This window comes from Myiozetetes cayanensis, unplaced genomic scaffold, assembly GCF_022539395.1.
Source record: "Myiozetetes cayanensis isolate MyiCay16 unplaced genomic scaffold, myiCay2020 scf6-25, whole genome shotgun sequence".
Lineage (NCBI taxonomy): Eukaryota > Metazoa > Chordata > Aves > Passeriformes > Tyrannidae > Myiozetetes > Myiozetetes cayanensis.
In genome coordinates, this window is record NW_026087853.1 from 16122057 (window position 1) to 16136549 (window position 14493).

Consider the following 14493-nt stretch of genomic DNA (forward strand, 5'->3'; position numbering starts at 1 on the left):
CTGGTGATACCAGCCTGGTTCGGGTTTGAGGGAAAGCCTGGAGAAGGACGGAGAGGAAGGGAAGAATGCAGACTTGCAAGCAGCAAGTGCTTGGTAATTGCACAAGTGTCCTCCATTTCCCTGAAGCCTCCTGAGATCTTAGGGGGGCTCCAAGAGGCCTTCAGTCTTCTGTCCCCTTCCATCAGCTTGGCCACATCTTACAGCCCTGCTGTACCAGGCTTTGCCTTGACGCGAAGCGTCCGACCCTGCCCACCCTGCAAACTGGGGACAGAATGGGGAGCAGGGGTCCCGTGGCCTTCGGGGTACCCGGTGCTGGTCCCCAGAGCCTGCGGGGGCTCGGAAGACCCCTGCCCTTCCCCTCCCCCTGTGCTGCAGATGCTCTGAATGCTGCCGTACTCCTGCCATGTGCTGCTGCCGCCGTGACTGCTGCTCGTAGCTTAGTCGAGCGTGTCTCCGGCTGCAAACTCTGCCAAACAAGCCTGCATACCCCTCTCGGGAAGGATACCCAGTGAGTACTTGCCGGAGTCTGCCCCCTCCCTAGGAACCCCGCAACCGCCTCTTACAAAGGGACTCACAGCCTCTCCCCACCCTCTTTTTAAGCCAGTGCAGAGAGGGGCTCCGTGAATTCCCTCCAAAGCTATAGGGTGGCTCTCTCCTCCTCCTCCTCCTCCTCCCCCTCCCCTTCCTGCTCCGGCTCTCCTGGGCGAGCCAGGCTGCTGCTGCATTCAGCCGGGGTGGTCCCCAGCCTCGCCCCTGCCTCGCCCCAGCCATGCTGCTGCGGCTCACGCCCCATGGCTGACTTTTGTTACCCCCCTAGTGCCCGGGGCTGAACTGAGGTGGGCGCATTTTCGGGGGCTGTCTGAGGCTAGAGTGTGTGCGTGTGTAGGAGGTGTCCCTGGGGATGTGGGTGGCTGGCCGACTCCCTGATGCTGGCAAGGCTGCTTGCTCGGCAGCCCGGGTACCCCCTCGGGTGGGCGCAGCAGAGGGGCAACGCTGCAGCGGCGACCCCGCCATCCTGACATCTGCAGGTGGACGGAGCGAGGCAGCTGCGGGAGCCTCTCCTGGAGCCAGCAGCACCCTGGACCCGCTGGCCATATCAGTCTGCTCTGTTCCTGCTCCCCCAGATTTTCTCCGGTCCTTAGTCCATCCCTTCTACCCCTCTTTCTGCTGGGGTGTCTGCACCCCTCCTTACTTCGTCGGTACCAACCCCTCCACTCCACTCCCCTGCCCGCCCCTCCCCACCTTCTTCGATTTATTTGTGTATTTCTTTCCTTGGCAACCACCAGTTCCCCTTAGTCAAACAGCGCAGGCTCCCTATAATTTGAAATTAATTTGTTTGACTGCAGCATCGAGACAGGAAGGTTGGGAATTTATTTAATTCTTTTTACTCCCTTTGCAAAAAGGAAGCAATGAAATTTCCAATCGAGACTCCAAGAAAACAGGTGAACTGGGATCCTCAAGGTTGGTGATTCTCTATTACTATTATTACTATAGTAATAACAATTATTATTATTTCTTGTGTCTGTTGACTCGTAGGAGAATATGTGACTCCAAATGGGAGGAGGCGTTGGATGCTTGGCTGCTTCCCATGTGCGCTGTTCAGTCTTTCTTGCTCAATCCTAGCAGTGCATTACAAAATGCTACTCAGATGTGGGGTTGGGTGGCTGCGTGGGTAAAACCTCTTCAAGGTGTAAGTTTTACAGTTCTATATTTGATATATCTCTTCCCTCCCCTCTCCTCCCTTTTTCTTGAGTATTTTCATGGCAAACTTGCCTGGGATGGCAGTGATCTCTGGCTCACAGCATTGTTTGTTTTATCACTGGCTCCTTTGTTGTTTCTAGTGATCATTGTCTCTGCTAAATGGGTGGTACAGGAGTGGACACAGATGTGACTGCTTGCTCAGGGCTCCTCGATGGCACATGCCTGTTGGCAGGAGCAAAATGCTGCTGCAATATAACCCTTAGTGTGGACGTTATAAAAAGACACATTAAATAATAGAGCCCAAAGGGACCTTTACACTCTTTACTCTGTGCTTTTAGCAACTGACCAGCCCAAGTGAATAGTTTGATTAACTATATAGGTAGGCTTGGAGTCAGACTTGGGGAGTGTGCTTTTGTGATGGTGGAAGGAGATTTACGCCAGTGCAGTGGTTTTCAATAAAATGATCCAAGTGGTGTTTGAAAATCATTATCAAATGCTCTCCTTTTCCTGGCACGGGGAGGAGGTTCATCTGCATCCCGAAAAAACCCTACTGGTAATTAGTATACTGGTGTGTCATATTTCTGTGCATCATTAGAGGAGCAGAACTACTTGAAACCCTATGCTCAGGTTTGCAGCAGAACTGCTGGCAGCCAGTCACTGTACAGCAGTGCTTGCAGGAAGTATGAAGTGATAACACAGGCTTTGATTATTAGTCTTTATTCCACAGGTTTGGTTTTAGTGGTCAATTTGCTTGTCATCCTCCATGCCCTCACATTCACAGAATGAAACATTAGAAACAGTTTCTCCTGATGTATAAGGGATACGGCAGAACAATTCTCTGAGCAGATCTGATGTGCTGTTTAAATAGTATAGACAATTAAGCTTTAGTTTAAGCCTTACTACATCTTTAATTAGGTGAAGGCTGAAATTGACACATCAGCCTTTTCCGCCCTCAGCTTCCCAACGAACACATGGATAGTAGTGCTAACAGAGATTTGATTATTGTAATAACAGTGTTTTCCTTATCCTAGGGTCAAAATTCTGTGAAAACTTGCTCTTCCCAGTTGCTTTTCTGAATGCGTGTTTGCTGCAGCTTCATTTTAATTCATTTTACGTATTGCAAAATGCCTTTTAATGGGAAAAGCTCTTTTCTTCTTTCCTCTGACAAGGCATAGAGAAAGATGAACTTATGACATTCGATGTGCAGCTCCCTTGCTTGGCAATCAACTTTAAAGCATATGGATCCAACAGGTGGTTGGCCACAATTTACTGATGTGACAGAACTATAGAATACTGTAGCAGTTAATAGATCACAAACCCAGCAGTTTCCTCTCTGCCAAGCTGAAGGCCTGCTAAAACCTGCAGAATCCTACTAGTTATTTCCCCTCAGTGTATTGCCTTTGTTAGGCAGGCAGAATGGATGCTAATGTATAGCCAAGAAATGTTATTTTTTAATGCTCCATGAGACTCAGGAAATAGACAAAATTTGGGTCAAAGGAAAAAAAAGGCAAAGAGGCAAGGAAAAACTAAGGCCCAATCCTTTAATCAATGGAGAAACAGTGCAGAGACACTGTACTCACATAGTCCCACTGAAAAATTAGTGTGTGTAGAATACAAGGTAGATCAGTGTTCTATTATTTTTGAAACAAAAATATATTTATGTAGATATAAATTTTAGTAGTGATCTACGCAAAAAAAAGCTAAAAGCTCTAAAATTAATTTAATTTACAGTTACATATGTAGTCTGTTCTCTGCATGTACATGTGAAGAATGATGTTATGTTTTGCATCCTCTGTAGTATCTTTGGAGTTAAGGACTGATGTAGTTTTTCTCAGGTACAGAGATCAACATGAAAAAAGTTGGTGATGCTAAAATGCAATGAGTCCTGAGTATTAAAAGCACAGCTCATGTCCAGTTAGTGTTCACACTCCAATACCAGGGTCATTTCAGGTTGTATTGTATGATTGTGCCCTGTTCTGGTCATCAGATGGAGAACACACAGTTTCCATAGTTTTGTCTATTAGGAATTGTGCTAACTTGTGCTAACCATATTTGAAAGATATCAACTCATACTCCTGGCAAGCAAGCTAGCAGCCCAAGGACATAACTGAGAGCTATGGTATCTCAAAGTTTGTTTAGATATGATTATTCCAGGCAATATTTTCTAGAAATTATAGACATTTCTGAAGGCCAGGGCCCTTGTTGTGGAGATAACGACCAGAGAAGAGCAACCAGGCTGGTGAAGGGACTTGAGCACAAGTCTTATGAGGAAAGGCTGAGGGAGTTGGTGTTGTTTAACCTGGAGAAGAGGAGGCTCAGGGGTGACCTCATCGCTCTCCACAACTACCTGAGAGGAGGTTGTATCCAGGTGGGGGCTGTTCTCTTCTCCTAGGCAATTAGCGATAGGACAAGAGGGCACAGGCTTAAGCTCTGCCAGGGGAGGTTTAGGTTGGATATTCGGAAGAAGTTCTTTACAGAGAGAGTGATCAGGCTTTGGAATGGGCTGCCCAGGGAGGTGGTGGATTCACTGTCCCTGGAGGTTTTAAGGTGAGGCTGGATGTGGCACTGAGTGCCATGATCTAGTAATCACAGTGGGGTTGGATCAAGGGTTGGACTTGATGATCTCAGAGGTCTCTTCCAACCCAGTTAATTCTGTGATTCTATGATTCTTGGAATTGATGGTGCTGCTGGTTTGAACCTAGGTCAGAATGTTAGTCATTGAAATGAATTAGTGCTCAACTCCATAATGCTGACCAAACTATAAATATTTACAAAGATAAATAGATTGGAGACCGCTGGTAATTTTCATCTGGTGTAAAACTGGTGTTCTCAGTTCAGATTAGCAAAGATCAATATACCATAGAAAGACTTTGTGGAGAGAAGAGGTGCAAAAGAATAGAATTGTCCTGAAGGATGGTGTCTGACAGACAGCTGATGGGAGATTGATTTCTCAGCCATTAAAGTGGGACAAACAGGGCTTGGAAACTGAACTTTATCTGATTTTACTGATTTTATCATGTTATGTGTTATCTTCATGTGTCTTGGATATAAAGTATACCCGTGTGTTTTGTGTAAATGATGTGTGTTTTCTAGATAAACCAAATATTTAATAAATCTGGAATTGTATAGAGTCCAGATTTCTACAGTGAAGTCTGCTATTATTCCAGGCAATGAAACTATAAAAACCCATTAACAAACAGATCAAACTCAATTCCCAAAGTAACTGGGACTTGTCCCGTGCAATCCAATGTGAAATATACCCTAGAATCCCATATATATTGACTTAAAGCCACCCCATTTGTATACAGTGAACGAATAGCATAAGAAATGAGTAAGAAAACCAAGAAGGCACCTCCAGAATGTTTTAGGGAGCACTGGACACATTGAGTAAGAGTACAGGATATCACACTACTTGGCCCTACATTATAAAAAACAAGCTTGTTATTTGTGTTACTGGTGGAATCAGCCTGTATATACACAATCAGAAAACATTTGATCTGCCTACTTCTGATTTTTGCTTCTCACATTTGATGCTGTTCAGGTAAAGCAATAACTGATATTAGTGAAAGACCAGAGTCTTAGCTTCGTTCCTCATACAACTTCTCATCAGTTTTCAGAATATAAAATTGGATATAGCATATGAAGACATTAATTCTCATAATTGTTGTTCATATCTCTCCTCTTCCTTACGTTCCTCTGGCTGTTTGTTACACCCACCTGTTGTCCATGCTTCAGTCGGCTTATTACATCTTTGCACATATATTTTTATACAGTACCTAAACCACAATATGTTCCTCATTCTGTCTGAGACATCTGGATGTTACAGCGGTATCAACATTTTTCCTAAAAATTATCTGCTTAAAATTGATGTTTTTTTGTAGAAAAGAAAGGTAGATTAGACTGTTTCCAATAAGCTCAAAAATTATTCCCGAGTGTGACTATCTTGCAGGGTGATGATGAGATGTCTTTTCCAAGGGAAGTATCTTACTGATGCTCTTAGGAGGCAGCAAGTGGAGTTCAGTTTTGTTCCATCCTTTGTACCTACAGTTTTTTGCTGTCATTGCAGTGATATGGATTGTCAAAGCCTTTTGAATTTCCAGGTCAGCGTTTATCTCTACATGGATGTTTTGGAACTCTAAAGTTTTGATACTGGTTCCTGCATCCTTTCACAAATACATTGTTTTTATAGGATAGCTTTCTGCGCTTTGGAGTTCTAAAACCATGCATTTTTTACTGTCCTTATAATTTTTTATGTAGTGCTGGAATAAGTGGTCTCTAGGGAATTCAAACTGCTGTTGAGAGTCTGGAGTTCCACTTCAAATTTTGTTACTGACTTACTGTTTAACCTTTAGTAAGCTACTTACTCTTTCTTTTCGTTCCTTTTTCCTTGACTGCAAAACAAGAATATTAATACTTCCCTAATGCACAAGGGTGTTGTGGAATATAATTAACTTGTTTAGAGCAATCTAAGATCTGCTTTTGAGAGAAGAGAATATGTATTGCAATCAAATGCTAAAACAATTAGGAGGGAGCAAAACAGCCTGTCATCATACACAGATCACATCAATTAAGAAATAAGGTAGTCTCTGCAATTTACAACTAGAGGAAACTAGTAGCACTTGCTCTTCTTTACAGACACTGAAGATTCAATTGAGTATCCCATTAGAAGTATCTAAACACCTTTGATATTCCCAGGCTGCTGCTCCAGAAGGGCTGAAGTTTTCTATAGGTCCTTTGTTACCTGCCATGGGATTTCTCATTTCACCTGAGACACCTCAAGCAGTACTAGACACCTATATGTGGGACAGTGAGCTGAGTCTCAAATGCCTTTATGCAGATATCAGGATTGGATCATCCCTTGATGACTGTTTGAAAAATCTTCAGCATCAGCTGCTCAGTACAAATTAAACTGATGTTTTAGGTGGAGTGTTACAAATTGCTGCAGTACCTGCTTTTTATGTTCTTTTATTCAAAGGCACCAATGCAGAAGGCAAACTTAATTATAAAGATGTAGATGAGTAGAATAAAGGTGTTCATTTCAGTCCTCTGTTTTCAAGAAGATAGATGAAAAGAAGTAGAGTGCCTCTGTGAGCTAGACAATATCTTTCTGCGCGAGTAAGTCGGTTCTTAGTGGCTCAGTATATGAGGACTGTTCTGGGAAGCTACAATGTGTGAAAAAGTAGCTCTGATGTCACGAAATGACCCATGGTCGTGGTCAATGGCCCTGTGCTAGTTGTATCACGAAATTGTATTGGCTACTGGCCCACCCATCTGATAGACTGGGACTCTGCTGTGTCTAGTAAGCATAGGAAAAATTACCCAGTAGATATTGGGTAAACAGGAAGTCAGTCCTGGAAGTGCATGGTGTAGGCACAATAGTGCCAAATACAATTAGGTGAAAAAATTGCAGAGCTTGGAAAACAAACAATAAAAAATGAAGAAATGAGAACTTTATTAAAGGCTATGTGGACCCTACAGGGGAGACGGATAAGTACTGTGGACCCTAATGTGGTAAGGGATAGAAAGATACAATTAAATTAGGAGGAGAGGAAGAAAGACAGCAGAGAGCTATTAGTTTCATCATTGTTGTCTTTAGGATGCCCTGGAAATGGTAAAACTAAGAATTCAGAAATGTAAAATTAGTAGTAAGAAAGCGGCAGAGGAAAGGACCTGGCAGCAGCTTTCTTAGTAATAGTGAAGGGAGACTAAACTCTAGTTAAGGTAAGAAAGATGAAGAGTAGGATATCATTAAGATGTCATCTGTACTGTGAGAAAAGGAGAACAAAAAAATCAAAGGCAATATGAAGCTGTAAGTCTAAGATAGGAAGAGCAGTAGAATTGTCAGCAGTACGAGAGGTTAGGACAGAATTATTATTTCAGTGAAGAATACTGATGTTCTTTTTTGCCACATGTACAAGAGCAATCTGTTAATGGCTTTTGGACAGAAAAGTCCCTTGGGCAAGTCTTGAAAACTGATGCTACTGAAGTGATGGAGTTTGCTTTTGGGATAAAGATATATGATAGCAGTTGTAATTGTGTAGGCTTTAGTTCAGCTTTTGGCGTTTATGTGGATTTATGTAGTTACTGTGTGGATTGTATCAGCTTCAGACAGAAGGGTGCATATTAATGGTGATACACTCTAATTCTTACTCTGTTGATTTAATCCAGAGCTAGGAATTTTACCACTCATTTCAGTGTGAGCAACATGAATTCTTTATTTTAAAAGAACTGTGTTGTTGCCGCAGGCTTTACTGAGTTAAGAGAGTGCCTGGAATCACTGGGAAAACAGAGGCCCTAGATTTTGTGCTCAGAATTGGGTAAGCACCTGGAGTGAAATGGGGAGGAAAAAAGAAGGAGGTCAGGATAAGAAAGGGGTAACCATCAGACCATCAACTATCAAATAAGAAAGGGGTAACCATCAACTAGTATTCTGTTATACTAGAGTATTGCAGAATTCAGTGTCATGAGAATGCCTAACCTTTATTTTGTAATAATCTCAGTGTAACAGCAAAAGCTGAAGCAGAGAATATGAATGCTAAACAGTTGTCTCTTTTTTTTTTTTATGGTAGTTTTATGTAAAAGAAGTGACATGAAGCAAAAAGTTTTTCTAATACCTTTTTTTATAGGAATATCTCTGGTCTTTGTTTTCTGTAAGGATGAAAACATCCTGGGACCTGCCTTTGTCAGACAGAGGCTGCTTATATTCCAGTTCCCGAGCCATTGGTTTTACTTCTATTGTTTGTCTATAAAGCATTTATAGGAAAACATTTTATCTGTAATGGAAAATGTGCTAAGATGAACCTGCTGATTTTCATAAATAATGTGTCATGCAGTTCTCACTGGTTACACGAGTGGGGTAAAACAACAGGTGAGAACAGCACATATTCTACATCCTTGTACTTCAAGGTGGTAGTGCCAATCCTTTTTAGTCCATGAACCATTATTATTCTCTGAACATACTTTTTGGGCTGCTTCTCACACAATCAAATATCAACTCAGATTATTTAAACAAAATTATATTTCATATTTGAACTATGAATCTCTTATCATGTTAATGAATCACAGAATTTAGGGGCTGTGTCCTTGGTCTGGGAATGCTGAGACCAAGAATTCAGATTTCATCATTTTCTTTAACTGCTAGTAAAATTCTTAAACTGTTACAGGTCTTACTACTGTCAAAGTGTTCCAATGCATGCGTATTGTTGTCCTAAAATATGACCATAAGAGAACACTGGCATGATTTTGAGCTTAAGGTAGAAATTTCAGTGTGGGTGTATTCTGGTATTGGAAGTTCAAATGAAGGCCAGTAGGATGATAGAATCTGTTATCAAAATCTGTATGAGGGGAAAAAAGAGGTAGAAGAGAACACAGAAGCTTAGCTTCATTTCATTTTCCTGTTTTTAAAACAAAGGCACTATCCTGCACAGAGCTGGAGTTGTGACAAGGGGCATGAAATATAACATATATGAAAGGGAGTGAAATTTGTTGCACTTAGGAGTGCATCTGGAGTCCTGAATAGCAGTAGTGATCAGTTGCAAAGTCTGGATGTGGGTTCAAAATTTTTTTTTATTATTATTTATTTATTTTTTTAATTCTGGCATAGTTAGGTCTAGCATTTTGTTTGAGTTTGTTATTTGAAATTTGACGTTTGAAAAGAAATAAAGACCCCACAAGGAGAGACGAAGCAAAACTGCTTCAGGAAACGTGGATTGCAAAAGAGTGAGTCCAAAGTGTGACAGGATCAGATCTGCTGCCAGAAGTGCAAAAAATGCAGAATGAACAGGGTGTACCTGTACTAAGGCTGAAAATGCTCTGAAAAAAAGAAAGTGTGGACATGAAAATAAGTTTGGCAGCCTTCAACTAGAATTCACTGCTTTCAAGCACATAATGTTCTTTCTACTTTTTAGAAGTAAGTGTATAACCTAGGTCGTATTTATGAAGTCCCTGAAGTATTTTGATGTCTTCTGTTGGTTCCTCAGGCACATATCAAGGCCTTCCTGTGTGAGCAAAACTAAATCGCAGTATAAATAATTTCATGGACATATTACAGAGTATTTTTATCACATGAAGTAAGTATCTTTCATAGATGATCTATTTGGCTAGTCTCTCATTAGAGAAACAGTCTTATGTCTCTTCCATTTGTTCCTCAATTCTGTCCCCAAATAGATGCATTCAATAGATCTGTAATTGCTTCAGTACTTTTTCTGATGATCCATGGATTATTTATGAGTGTGTGACTTTTTTTTTGCTGAAGACTGTTTAACTAGTAGGGGATAACAAAAGATAACACCCTAAAAAATCTTCTTAGAAAGCCGTACAAGTTATTTTGGTAGCAGTATCCTGCAGGATCATCACAGTGCTTTAAGCATCAGGTTTTGAGATTTGTTAGGGCCATATGTTCATATCTCAGCAGGACTGACTCATCTTTTCTTCCCTAGGAAGAAAAAAACAACATGCTACTGAATTTACTGGATGAGGATTTTGGCACCTTAAACTTGTGCCACTGAGTTTCTGAAAAGTCAGTAATACGTTGTTGAAGGGTTGGTTGGATTATTTCTCTCTTACTTGATACTGTAATATAATAATACCAGCATGATTTGAAAGCAGAAAATCCATACTGACAGCTTGTACAGGGCTTTTATCCTCTCAAGTTTCAGGTTTTAATTTTCAAGAAACAAAAGGCAATCACTAGCTATTATGTGTGAAAAACCTCATTGATGGAAGAATTATGAAAAATGGTACTGAAGAAGCTCACAGTTCAAATGAAGGAAGCACACATCTCAAAGGCATTCCTCCTGACTAACTCAGATCCATCACTGATTACTTATATGTTGAGGCTGCTAAGTTTGGATTCCACGAGAAACTGTTGGACACAGGCCTTGAGTAGCAGCAGTCGTGACAGCTACAGAAACAGCAGCAGCACTGCTTCTTCATGATGCTACAGCCACCATCCTAATTTGCCTTCATAAGAAGCAGAGCCCATTATTAAGTTACAATGATATACTGACATGTAACCTTATGACCTGAATTTCTTACTGCTACCAGACAGTTTTTGTTGATTTGGTTTTCTAAAAACAGGCATCTGCTGACATTTAAGAGACTTTAAGGTAGCTGAGATATTTGTATAGGACTGGTATATGTGATAGTGGACCTAAGGGAGACCTCTGCCCTTCTGGAGCAACAGCTTAAGGCCAATTAGCGTATCCCATAACCTTTTGCTTGGTAGTACATAATATGGGGAGCCCCTGGTGGTCTAGTGGTTAAGGGCGCGGCGCTGTCACCGCCAAGGCCTGGGTTCGATTCCCGGTCAGGGACACTCCCGGGCAGATGGAGCTCGTTAGCCCTTAAAGGCAATCCATCTACGTCCTGAGGACCTCACTGCCACTGTCCAAGCTCGCTTGGCCCCGGCAGATGAACCTTAGGATTAAAGGGTGGGCTCAGTTCCGCACACTGTGTCTCACCTAAAAAATCCCATGCGCAGGCTGGAAGGTGTAAAGACCTTCCCCGGATCTTCGCTCGCGAAGACTGGCCATTATATATACATAATATGGATGGGCAACTGAATCACACCTTTTGAGTGTGACTTAGATGGAGAATAAAACAGCTAAATATAGGTAGGTGTCTGAAATTCTAAGGTATTCTAAGTTTCTAAGGACCTGTTATGGTTAGGGGAGATTAAGGCAAGTATGGTTCATGAAGCCTGGAGAACTTTCAGTAAATTTAAAACTCTCAGTAAATGTAAAAACTCTCTAGGCTGCACTGACCAATTTGACTACATCTGTATTGATGCTAATGGGATGTATTCTAAGTTACAGCAAAGGAAAGAAATTAGGCAAAGGTTGTTTCTGCTCGTATTTTACTCTTTAGCTAAAATGGCTTTGGGTTAATCCTCTTGTTAGGAGGATTTAAGGCAGGTGTACACCACTTTTTCCTGTTGGTTCAATTCTCAGTTAGTACTTGCTTTGATGTTATGTGAAGTTACATTGTAATGGTTAGTGCAGCTCTGATGAAGGTTATAAAATGCTAATCTGAGCTTTAAATTGTTAGCAGTGATTTCATTTGTATTCCCAAGCTCTGACGGCAGGAAAATGAGTTTATGTTCACCTGCTATATACTGTGCAGGCATGTTTTTGCTTAGGTAGAGCTAAATTGTGGATAAAATTGATTGTGGGGCCTTAGGTTTCCTTTATTGTCTCTTTGTTAAGTCTGACATGTGAATGCATGTAGCCACATTTCAGTGATGCAGTATGGCAACACTGTGAAGTACATACCATACCAGGAGATGCTATCTTTATGTAGCTATAGAGTTTTATCATAGTTCAAATTACAATTGTATTTTTGCACTATTCTCTGGATAGAAGCTGAGTATTCTTATGTAATTCAGTAGTTGTATCAGACTCCTTATCATCTAAGGTACTCTAAATTATATACTATATAGCAAACTCCAAGCCAGCTTTGTGCAACCTGGCAGCCACCTGGAGCCCCAACCAACCTCCTAGTGATGATGTCATGAGCAGGATAATGGGTCTGATGTCTCTTTAACCTACTTCCTTTTGCTTAACTGATCCCTTTGACTTACAGTCAGTTTCTAGTAATTGTCATATATGCAGACTCCACAGGTAAATAATTTCTGACTGTGGCAGCTTTACTGGTGAAACTTACACACTGAAAATGTTAAAGAAAAATATGTATGCTATGAAGCATTTAGAAAAAGAGAAAATAAAAGTGGCTATGCTGAACAAGGGCATTTCAAACAGCAACCTTCTTTTCCTTGTGAAACATCGATTTTGCACAGAGTAACTTTGTAGTAGCTGTGTTATATGTATGTTCACCCCATTCCAGAATAGATTTTTAAAGTATTGAAAAGCTTTCATTCACTTTATCTGAGTGTTAATGTGTATGGGAACTTAAGACTGCTAAATAGATTAAATTCTCAGGTTATGCAAATAGTATAGCTCCACTGAACTAAAAAATACCCTGGTGGGTATCAGGAGCAGTGTGGCCAGCAGGAGCAGGGAAGTGATTCTTCCCCTGTGCTCAGCACTGGTGAGGCCACACCTCAAGTATTGTGTCCAGTTCTGGGCCCCTCAGTTCAGGAAGGACATTGAGGTGCTGGAGCGGGTCCAGAGAAGAGCAACGAGGGCTGGTGAAGGGACTTGAACACAAGTCCTATGAGGAGAGGCTGAGGGAGCTGGGGTTGTTTAGCCTGGAGAAGGGGAGGCTCAGGGGTGACCTCGTCACTCTCTACAGCTACCTGGGAGGAGGTTGTAGCCAGGTGGGGTCGGTCTCTTCTCCCAGGTAACCAGCTGTAGGATAAGAGGGCATGGTCTTAAACTGTGCCAGGGGAGGTTTAGGTTGGATATTTGGAAGAAGTTCTTTACAGAGAGAGTAATCAGGCATTGGAATGGGTTGCCCAGGGAGGTGGTGGATTCACTATCTCTGGAGTTATTTAAGATGAGGCTGGATGTGGCACTGAGTACCATGGTCTAGTAACCATGGCAGTGTTGGATCAAGGGTTGGACTTGATGATCTCAGAGGTTTTTTCCATCCTGGTTGATTTTATGATTCTATGATGTACTTCTTACAAGATTTCTGACCATTATCACATGATGAAAGATCCACTTTTATTACTGTTGCACAGAAAAGTTGAGAAATTATCAACCAACTGAAATAGAAGATCATTAATGAGATTCACTTGAATTCAAAGTATTTTTTGGTAGATCCTAATCATTGGTCAGACTGGGGAAGATACCACTAGACCGATGCAGAAATTCTTACTTCTTGTTTTTACACATGATCGTCAGTATGAGCTCTTTAGTTATGGTCAGTAATGTGCAGATACATCCGTAAGGGTTCCGCAAGACCTCTTTGAAGGGGAACAATAAGTGCTTACACAACTGTTATTTTGGGATTAGAGATGATATTGTGTGTGTTTTTCTGGCCTTACCCATATGTGACCTTAGCTAGTAACACAAGAGCGTCCTGTAGGAGATATGGTATAGCCCCAGCTGAGCATCTCACAGTCCAGTTGGTGGTGCTGCAAAGTTCCCCTTTGCATGACTGAGGTGAATCAAGAAATTCCTCCAGTCCACTGTTAGGCTGTACCCCTGGCAGACAGCCAGCATTAATCACGTTTCAAATGTGGATTAATTAACTTCCTACTAGGAAGGCCAGTGTGAATCTTTGCTGTGTTGTCTCCTCTACTTGGTTTACCACTAGGTTTCCTTCAATAAGAATGTTCTCTTTGTATGTTCTTCTTATGCTAAATTGCAGGACTTAGGTTTCCTTCACTTGTTGGTCTGCCCATGAGACCATTGGCTGAATTTCTTTTCTGAATCCTTGAGATGGGATATTTGGAAGATTCCAGCAAAAACTCTGACCCTACATCATTCTGTGAGTACTTGGAAGCCAAACACACTGAAATCCTGTGGTGGGAGATTCAGACTCCTCCTAAATGTTACTGGAACCCTGGGACACTTCCTGGTGAGGAAAAGTAGTCAACTTGTTTCATCCAAAGCATGTCACGGTGCAATGAAAAAATTTTGGTTTAGTCTTTAGGAAAAGGTTATGAATAAGCAGCAGCATCACTGTTCAACATGCCTGTTGTTCACTGAAGGGTGAGATCTGCAGAAAACCAGAGAGCAGCTGTTTATTCCTTGGTGCTTGTACCATATGACAAGAAAGCAGTTATTTTTTATATTACTTGAGGAAACAGAAACTCTCTTCATAAAGTCATCTTTATACCCCAAGATCCTGAGTCAAAAGCATTTGCTTGCTATTTGGCTCTTGACA

General features: G+C 41.5%; 1 protein-coding gene across 5 annotated transcripts in view; it reads left to right on the forward strand.

The window, feature by feature from the left end:
* The first annotated feature begins 494 nt into the window (after window positions 1-494).
* KCNK10 (potassium two pore domain channel subfamily K member 10) overlaps window positions 495-14493 on the forward strand; it is a 70140-nt gene continuing 56141 nt past the window's right edge. The window contains exons 1-2 of one of the 5 annotated variants that reach the window (XM_050336527.1): window positions 719-836; window positions 1404-1461. In XM_050336527.1, coding sequence (XP_050192484.1) covers window positions 1410-1461 — 52 coding nt within the window. In that variant the 5' untranslated portion in view covers window positions 719-836; window positions 1404-1409. Of the gene's footprint in view, window positions 509-718; window positions 837-1163; window positions 1462-1625; window positions 1691-13974; window positions 14185-14493 lie in introns of those variants that run through there. The other 4 variants (XM_050336526.1, XM_050336528.1, XM_050336529.1 and 1 more) reach the window with 4 other exon arrangements.